Genomic DNA, 10,347 nt, shown 5'->3' on the forward strand with positions numbered 1-10,347 from the left:
TAGAACATACTGAAACTTGAAAATCTGGCCTTGCAGTATTAGTCCCGTTGGGTTTATGTACGCATTTTGATAAGTCCCAAGCTGGTGTTTATACTACTCAAAAGAAGTTAAACAACACCGGGTTTTTTCAAATTACAATAGTTAATCATGCCATGACAGATTAACTATAATAATATAATTAATCGGGTTTTCTTGAACTTCTTTCATATTATCATAGTCAATTTGTCATGGCTAATTAACTATTGTAATATGAAAGAAGGGGCGTTGTTTAACTTCTTTCGAGTGATATATAACTTCACCTGTCTCATGACCAGTAAGCATCAAATCTTGATATCATCTAAAGTTATATTTTTCGATAGATTAGTTTTGGTAAATGGGCCGTTCATGACTATCATGATTATGAACGTCACAAAAAACACACACAAGAGAGTGGCTTCACAGCATTTAATCAGGTCGAATCTTTAAAAATATTATACATAAAATAGAGCTGTAGCAGTCCTGGCGTAGTCTCGTGAAATATATAACAAACCAAGCCTTTTTTGTGAACGATCTAAGAACAGGGATCGACAGTCTTGAACAGATTAAGTATGTTAACGAAGACGAACATGGAAACACCTCCAATGGCGGAACCGACTTGTGTTGCTACGCCACAGTGAAGCAGACCTTTCTTGCCCTCCGCCCTGAAGAGCGACGCCAGTGACACCTTGACGTAGGTGAGGATGAATACACAGACGACCCACACTGACACCTGTAACAGAACGAGTGAGTGAGTAAGTTGGGTTCAACGCCGCTTTGAACTCTAATTCAATTATATCACGCCGTGTCAGCTTAATGTCGGAGGATGCAGGGACCCGTTCTACAAAGCAACCTTTGCGCTTAGGCGATCATAACTCCATACTTTACCATAGACTTACGATGGTCGTAGAGCTGAGTTCGGTATGTTGAACAGGGCCCAGTGTGCCGTTGTACAAAACAACCTCAGCGCTACGACTGTCGTAAGTCTATGTTAAGATATGGGAGCTACGATCACCTTAGTGCTAAGATCGCTTTGTACAACGGCACCCTTGTACCGATATGATGTTGACACAATTCAGGACTAAATGGAGATTTGAACAAACGTTCCTGGGACATTCAAGAGACTACCCTGCATATAGAACTGTGGCGCCCTCGATGACTGGGCCACCCCTGACCCCTAAAACACGTTAACCATGACATACATCTGTTTCACTAGTGTTTAACAGTGTGTAGCTTTAGCGTTCATTCCTAGTCTAGAAACATATGCTGGGATTATTGTCGTGTGAATGTCAGACATAGCCTCCATAGTAAGGAGGCTAATTGTTAACCATTGCATTTGTAAGAGTGATCATTAAATTTGCCTGGTCATAAAAGAGAAATGTATTTGAATAATATGAATGAAAATCGTTTTGGCTGCAAATTGGCTCGAGCCTAGTGTCCAATTAGAGTCCCGTGTATTCCCAAATTAAAGGTAGGAATATTTCGACTTTAACTAACGATTTACGAAGGGGGACATCGTGAAAGCTTCATGCAAAACATGGACTTGCTCCTGATGCGTGTTGCGATAGGTCTTCAGCAACCCCAGACCCTAAAAGGCGACTATGCTTGCCGTAAGAGGCGACTAACGGGATCGGGTTGTCAGGCTCGCTGACTTGGTTGATGCATGTCATCGATCCCAATTGCGTGGATCGATGCTAATGATGTCAATCACTGGATTGTCTGGTTCAGACTCGATTATTTACAGACCGCCGTCATATCACCGGACTATTGCTGAGTGCGGCCTTAAACAACAAACAAACATGAATTGAACATGATTTAATTAGAGGTACGTTATGAAACAATAAAACAGAAATATATACCACAGGTAAGCTTGACGACACTACTTTACTGTGTCATTGCTTACGCCTTGGTGGACATAAAAACCTAATATCTTACAATCAAGATGGATCCAGCCAGTGTTCCCACAAGAACTGGCACTGGGCTCATCACAGCCGCCGCCATGATGTAAACCCCGAGTAGGGAGCCCAGCAGAGTCAGGGAGGATAGCGCAGGAACGGAAGTGACGTGGATGAAAAGGTCAAAGAAACACGCCAGTGGATTGGCTAGATTTGCTAGCGTTACAGCCAGATGGTACTGGGTGACACCGTAAGGTAGACAAGAGTAGGACTGAACGGCCAACAGCGCCGAGTTCCTCAAACAGTTCACCCAACCTGAAAGTAAAGACATCTTTATTTATTTGCATTAGTGTTCGAAATAAGTGCTGGCCCGTAGGCCCGTGACAGGTAGAATTCTTATCGGGTCCAGAGTTTCAAATTTGTATCGGTTTTATGGCCTGCAGCAGAGACCACATGGTCTCTGCCTGCAGTAAATTTAGGTCTTGATTTATCTTTCACAATAAGCTGCAGGGTTTTTTTTAAAAACGAGGGCCTGAAGAGTTTAGTCAGGGCCTGAAGAGTTTGTTCAGGGCCTGCAGCTTCTGAAGTTTGTGGGTCCTGATGGCAGCCTAGCATTATATTTTTATTTCGAAAACTGATTTGCATAAATATCTGCCTTGTTAAATCACTGACTGTCTATGTAAGAGAGGACACAGCACGATTTAAGGGTGTGCTGGGCTAGAATTAGTTTCCTCTTCAAATAATTCAACCAACATGAATCATGAATAGTTACAATTTTTCTCATGTAAAACAGAGGTGTGCGCACCATTTTTCAAGCATCAGATACATGATTACAACGTCAGTTGGAGGACTTGCTTTAAACAATATTGCAATCATTTTTTCCGAATTATGTAAATACCTAAAGCACGATGTATGCTAAGAGCACCGCCCTTTCGAAAGCTTGCATTCGCGCTTGTAGTCCCATGAATCGCTTGTAGCCCTATTCCTCGCTTGTAGCCCTATTCCTCGCTTGTAGCACTATTCTTAGCTTGTAGCCCTATTCCTCGCTTGTAGCACTATTCTTAGCTTGCAGCCCAATTCCTCGCTTGTAGAACTATGCCTCGCCTGTAGCCCTATTCCTCGCTTGTATCTCTATTCCTCACTTGTAGCACTGTTCTTAGCTTGTAGCCCTATTCCTCGCTTGTAGCCATATTCTTAGCTTGTAGCCCTATTCCTCGCTTGTAGCCCTATTCCTCGCTTGTAGCCCTATTCCTCACATGTAGCCCGATTCTTCGCTTGTAGCACTATTCCTAGCTTGTAGCACAATGCCTCGCCTGTAGCCCTATTCCTCGCTTGTAGCCCGATTCCTCGCTTGTAGCCCTATTCCTCGCTTGTAGCCCGATTCCTCGCTTGTAGCACTATTCCTAGCTTGTAGCACTATGCCCCACCTGTAGCCCTATTCCTCGCTTGTAGCCCTATTCCTCGCTTGTAGCCCTATTCCTCGCTTGTAGCACTATGCCTCGCTTGTAGCCCTATTCCTCGCCTGTAACCCCATGCCTCGCTTGTTGTCCTATATGTCTCGCCTGTAACCCTATGCCTCGCTTGTAGCACTAGGACTCGCTCGTAGCCCTGTGTCTCGCCTTTAGCCCTATGCCTCGCTTGTAGCCCTAATGCCTCGCTTGTAGCCCTATTCCTAGCTTGTAGCCCTAATACCTTGCCGCACTCAATGTTCCAGCTATATGACGGCCATCTTCCCGAGGCAAGAGCGTTAACTGACTATAAAAGTTCAGTTTCCACCCTTGCCGAACTAGGCTGGTATTATGGAGTTACAATTTGGCTGGACTAACGAGTCTATGCATAGTCCAATCAAATTCGCGCACCGAAATCGAAATCCGGTTCATAAACTGTCGTGCAGATTTCGGTCGATTGCAGGATTTGCAAAGCATGTGCACCACCAACTCGTTGTCAGCAGATATTTTCCAAATCTTTTCATGCTTTTAATCAAGGTGCTCACGTGATTTGATGCATTTCGCGATGTAAGACCCGTTTTATCACAATATAGATCTTGATTATCGATCAGATCGTATTGACTGGGCGCCACCATTTTGTGTGAAGCAAACACAAGTGATACGAGAGGTGGAATTTGATTGGTCCATAGGAGAGGCTTAGAAGGGACATAGCTGGTAATAGCCACTGGTGGCGCTACGTTCGAGCCCAGTAATTCCAGCCTAGTTCGGCAAGGGTGGAAACTGGACTTTTATAGTCAGTTAACACTCTTGCCTCGGGAAGATGTATGACGGCAGTCTGTCAATAATCGAGTCTGGACCAGACAGTCCAGTGATTGACATCACTAGCATCGATCCATGCATCAACCAAGCCTGACAACAGGATGCCGTAAGCGGCCTTTTACGACAAGCATGGAATGCTGGAGACCGATTCTAATCCTGATCTTCACGGGTATCGAGTGAAAGTAATTACGTTTCAAACACCCATTATTTTAAGAATGGCATACATGTACCTTTAATGATAAAGAAAATTTTATCTTCGCGTGTTTCTCTATCGTAAATACCATCGATTAGGAATAAAATGTATGTATTATGCGAGTCAATTTACCTTCCTTAGATATTATATTTACGATAGGAAACACACGACTAATAATCTCTATACATGCACATACCTGTTAATAGAAGCGAAATGATGTACTCTGTTCCAGTCGTTGCCTTTACGTCACAAGTTTTGTCCTTCATATTTGTGCTACCTTCTTCACTGACAACTGACGTCTTAATACCGTCAGTATCGTTCTTGATGTCAATTCCAACCGGTTCGTCAGGGTGTTTTCTTTCATAACCGGTCAGTTCTATTTGGCATTTTCTCTGATCCGCTGGAAGCTCCATAGATGCTTGAGAATCACGTTCCTGGGAAGTCTTCTTTGTCTGTTTGTGTGTTTGTTGGACATGCTCCTCTTTACACAGTGGATGGAACGCGAGGAAGGTGAAGGCCACCCCGGACATGACAATGATGCCGGAGATGATGGCAAAATAAACCTCGAATGAGAAATTATTATCTTCGTATATCGCTCTCATGGTTGTCACGGCTTCTAGTGACTCCGTCGTGTTGATGGTTGCATTAACGTATTCTGTAACATTGAGGCAGACAATACGGCCTGCCCCTTGGGCGAGTCCTAATAACCCTGAAAGAAGGCCACCAAGACCTTCTCCGCTGAAGTAGGCACTCATATACACAGGTTTAAACGTAGCCATGAAGGGGAAGAAGACGACAGTGGATGTACAGTCCACAAGCGCCAGGATAAAATTCAAAATAAACATGGCGGTGCTGTGGGGAGCTCCAGCAACGATGGTTGTCGTCTGCCAGAAGAATACCAACAGGAGACACGTTAAGGCCCCGATGCCAATGATGAAGTAAATGACCAATTTCTCCGACACACGGTTCGAACACAGTAAACTGTAAATAACTGGTCCAATGTTTGCAAGCTGGGTCAGAACGACAATATACGAGGGTAGATTCCACCCTTCTGGAAGCTCCTGGACCATGATGGGTAGCTCCACCCACAAACCATTGATGTCCACCCAGGAGGACACCCCAAACATTATCATCAAAATGTAGACGAGCACAGCCGCGCCTTGTCTGGTCGCCATCCTGGATTTGACCTGGCTGTTGGATCTAAACATTATATATAAACATGATAAAGGACACTGCGTGTTATTCCTGGATATATATGGTAACATCTGTTTTGTTTGATTATTCGGATCTACGTAAGCATAATGTTATTCCATGATGGAATCATTAATACAAATCTTCACGCCAGGATTAACCCATACAGCACCGACCAGGAACGAGCGAGTCAAGCGAGATGGTACAGAGGATGAAACATCATTTATACACCACTCGGTGGTAGACTCTGATCTTGGCTAAACATAATACTGATGCATAGGCTAAAACTATGGAATACGGCAAGGGACATTCTCGCGATCTCGACCTTTGGAAACGAGCTGTATATGCAACAAACACGAGAATGCGAGATCGCGGGAATGTCCCTTACAGCGTTCCATATAAAACACGTAGTGTTTACTCCAGACTGTGGATCTTTACCATCCCAACACACAAACACACACACACACACACACACACACACACACACACACACACACACACACACACACACACACACACACACACACACTGGAGCCTCTTTATCGTATTATGTCATTCTTGAATTCTACCATCGAAATACACAAACGGCACCTAAACATTTATAGTTTTCCTAAAATGTGCGCAAAGCTCTCTGAATACAATGTATATTCCTAATACAGGATATTTATAATTACAAAACACACGCGTGACAACCTCCATAATATATAATGAAATACACTACTGAACTCAACTCACACACACACACACACACACACACACACACACACACACACACACACACACACACACACACACACACACAGAGACTATACAAACTACGGAGTGAGTGAGTGAGATATTAAGCCGCTTTGAACTGGTTTCAGTTTTATCACGGTGTGTCAGCTTAGTGTGGGAGGATGCCCGAATCAGTCTTCACCAATGTCCTGAATCCAAGAATGTCACATCAACACACCCTGCTCCAAATACACAATCCATATTGGAACTACATTAACTAGTTTCACTAGTTCACCTGACTATCACATTACACAGCATAACTGGCGGTACCGGTAGTCGTGTCCATTTAACAAATACTGCTTGATCAAATTGTACAAACAAACATTCTAATCGGCCGTCATGGTGTACGAGCGAGTTAATATCTAACGTCAAATTCGGCAATAGTTGAGCCATATAGCGACTCACACTGTATCACCCAGGATCAGGGTTAGAATTTGTCTTCAGCAACACATGCTTGTCGTAAGAGGCAACTAATGGGATCGGGTACTCAGGCTCGCTCATTTGGTTGATTCATGTCATCATCCCAATTGCGAAGATCGCATCTTCCCGAGACCAGGGAGTCAACTGACTGTAAAAGTCCAGTTTCGATGCTCATGGTATCAATCACTGGATTATCTGCTCCAGTCTCGAATATTAACAGACCGTCGTCATATGGCTGGAATATTGCCGTATGTGGCGTTAAAAAACATACAAACAAACTGTATCATCTATATGCGAAGGGATCGGTCGATACGCAGGCGGTTTTCAGAGGAATCGTGTAAATTCAGAAAATTCGGTATTAGAGCTGTGTCCCTGAGCACGCTAGAAACCTATAATCGTGGGTTCGAATCCCGGTTCGCTCCGATCGTGTTTCTAGGTTTGTCAGCACCAAGTCCTTCTTCGTGGGTTTCAGCAAAGTGGTAAACGTCTAAGACCTGCATCATGGGGGCTTTCCCCTACGCTGACACGTCGTGATATGACTGGAATACTGTTCAAAGCGGTGTTAAACCCACCCCACTCACTCAATGTATTACGTCGATTGATAAAGGGGATTAAGCCGAGGTCTATTTTATACTGACATCACATCACAGCATTCAGAATCTAACTTACCCTCTATCCCTGGAGTAGGCAGTGTTGGATAACGAGTTGATGAAGCTGACTAGCCGGCTCCAGGCCACAGGATGAACCAGGATACATCTACAAATACACATGCATGCCGTAAATCGATGATATTTACGATACAGAAACACGTGAGGATAATCATCTCTTTATCATAAAAAGTATGTACCTCTTAAAATAATGGGTGTTTGAAACGTAATTACTTTCACTCTACCCGTGAAGATCCGGGGTAGAATCGGTCTTCAGCAACCCGTGCTTGCCGTAAAAGACGACTATGCTTGTCATAAGAGGCGACTAACGGGATCGGATGGTCAGGCTCGCTGACTTGGTTGATGCATGTCATCGTATCCCAATTGCGTGTATCGATGCTCATGATGTCAATCATTGGATTGTCCGGTCCAGACTCAATTATTTACAGACCGCCGCCATATAGCTGGAATATTTCTTAGTGCGGCGGTAAACAACAAACGAACAAGCAAAACTTCAAATCACTCCTATGATTTAATACCCTTTGTTCAGACTCTACGCCGTTAGGAAACCGCCCTGTAGACACATCTAAAATACTTTTCGTTTGATACAAAAGTCTCAAATATAACACGTTTCGTTTATTGATAGCTCTAACTCCTTTAATGGCCGTTTGTAGTGTTACTGTGTTGTTTCAGGAACCTGTTTCCTAAACCGGTCTCAGCGCTACGACTAACTCCAACGAGTAACGTATACTCACCGACAAAAGAAATGCGAATACAATACATGCTGGTTAATAGATGAAGAATTACTCATATTAAAGAGATATTAGATTGGTTCGATCATACTGGTATGTTGTGTAAATCGACGCTCATAAACGTATCACATGTGACGTCATAGATCCATGACTCGAGATGCACAATTTGTCTCGTGCAGGATTAGGGTTTGGAAATCACGTGCAGCACATTGTGGTAAGAGGATACACTCTGGGGTAACACTTGACTGATTGTATGTTTTGTCTTTAAGTGGTATACATAGGAAACATTTCTTCTTAACGTACACACCTCTCTTTATGCTTTTATAGTTAGAGTTTCTTTTGGCGGTGAGTATATTTTAGGACGGTCGTGACACTAAGATAGCTTTGTGACACCGGGCTCAGATGTTTGACCTTGTCTGGCCGCGACTGCTGCTGGGTTGCCCATCCTTTTTTTGCAAGTTATGACGGTAGGTAGTTTATTAGAATATATGAATGCAATCTGCGTATAGTACTCGAGCACCACTGCACCACCTGTTGCCAATACAAATAGTTTGTATGGAGCGTTGTGTGCGAGTACTCATGCATACACTGTAGTTCTTTGTTTGTTTGTTTGTTGTTTAACGCCGCACTCAGCAATATTACAGCTATACAACGCGGTCTGTGAATAATCGAGTCTGGACCAGACAATCCAGTGATTAATATCATGAGCATCGATCCACGCAATTGGGATCGATGACATGCATCAACCAAGTCAGCGAGCCTGACCACCCGATCCCGTTAGTCGCTTCTCACGACAAGCATAGTCGCCTTATACGGCAAGCACGGGTTGCTGAAGACCTATTCTACCCCGGATCTTCACGGGTTGCATACATTGTAAATATATGTTTAGATCCTACATACAAACCTTAACACGTTCCTTAGGTCTAAACATGTTTAGGATTGCGTTTAACAGTTAAATATGTTAAGGGTTTAAATGTGAGAAAGACCCGTATAACCCCTTAAAACGTAATACTTCATACCTCTATTGCGGGTAAGTTAGAGAAAGGGTCGCTTTCTATGTGTTTTTTAGTGTTTAATGGGGATACAGAAATGTTGGTGGGTGGAGGAGTTAGAGAAGTTAAGTGTCTATCATAGTAATCAAATATATACTTTCATTTTCTCTTCCGATTCCTGTATGAGAGAAATATTAGGGTATATTATGAACACAAAAAGTTCTTGACGGGATACGAACCTGCAACCTCTTGAACTGTAGTTCTTCACGTTACCACCAGTGCCACGGAATCTGTTGTCGTAACAAGTGTCAATTATCTTGGTCACCTAGCCTGGGGTATTTGTACATTCTTATATCGATAATGTACCAAGTTCGTTGTAAACCCTGATGGTACATGTGTGATGCTGGTTCCTGTGAATCTGATTGTACATCCAATTTCAATATACAGTCAAGTCTCGTTAATCCGACTTCGTTGGTTGCACATGCTTGTGTCGGATTAACGACTATGTCGGATTAATGAAATTAAGTGATTTGTGATCGAAAATCGGACGTCTTCACGATAGATAATAACCGTGTGTACCTTGTAATAAAATGATTAAAAAGGAAATATTTATATTGTTATGTTGTTTATTCATTCATTCCTTAATTTATAATTAATGACATTGCAAAAATGATAATAATTTTCCCATTTATACATAACAATAGAGTCATTACTCACTGAATTTATCACATGATCAACGACACACGTTTCCTCGTGTAAATGCAAGTGATACTGTCTTAACAACTTGCTTCATCTACTTAAAATAGTCTGTCAGTGTTTTCTGTTTCTCACATTTTGAAGGCACATTTCTCAAAGTCTCCTGCTCGCTTGACAATGTATACTATACATATTATCCATATTTGACTTAATGCCTAATGGCATGCACTTTATTTAAACATGTTTCAACATGTTTAGATTATGGGGAGTTTGAGTTTAGGTGGTGTTTAGGGTGCGAGACGATATTTATTTCATGTGTTTAGACCCTGAACGTGTTTAGGTAGAACACACCCAATGTGTATTCCGTTTTGAATGTAAACACATGCCTGACATGTTTATAGATCTAAACATGACTTGTGTGCGTTTACCTTCTAAACACATGTTTACAATGTACAGGCACACAATGTACATTAATGTTTATAACAACAGTGAAAGATGACAATGG

General features: G+C 42.6%; 1 protein-coding gene across 1 annotated transcript; it reads right to left on the bottom strand.

Moving 5' to 3' along the window:
• Positions 1 to 493: 493 nt before the first annotated feature.
• Positions 494 to 5,545, bottom strand: LOC139451928 (riboflavin transporter 2-like). The gene is made up of 3 exons (XM_071233215.1): positions 4,567 to 5,545; positions 1,951 to 2,225; positions 494 to 748 (listed from the first exon to the last, which is right to left on the bottom strand). The coding sequence occupies exons 1-3, from the start codon at positions 5,543 to 5,545 to the stop codon at positions 551 to 553; spliced, it is 1,452 nt and encodes a 483-aa protein (XP_071089316.1). The 3' UTR covers positions 494 to 550.
• Between the last annotated feature and the right edge of the window lie 4,802 nt (positions 5,546 to 10,347).

Source organism: Haliotis cracherodii, unplaced genomic scaffold, assembly GCF_022045235.1.
Source record: "Haliotis cracherodii isolate W230 unplaced genomic scaffold, xgHalCrac1.p SCAF_10, whole genome shotgun sequence".
NCBI classification, from domain to species: Eukaryota; Metazoa; Mollusca; class Gastropoda; order Lepetellida; family Haliotidae; genus Haliotis; species Haliotis cracherodii.

What these genes read in the sequence shown, in the direction of transcription:
- LOC139451928 (XM_071233215.1), bottom strand. Translation starts at nt 5,545, where the DNA reads ATGGCGACCAGACAAGGCGCGGCTGTGCTCGTCTACATTTTGATGATA. An exon ending in CATTTCGCTTCTATTAACAG is followed by an intron (nt 2,226 to 4,566) that starts GTATGTGCATGT and finishes CTTTACTTTCAG; the next exon opens with GTTGGGTGAACTGTTTGAGG. An exon ending in TGGCTGGATCCATCTTGATT is followed by an intron (nt 749 to 1,950) that starts GTAAGATATTAG and finishes GTTCTGTTACAG; the next exon opens with GTGTCAGTGTGGGTCGTCTG.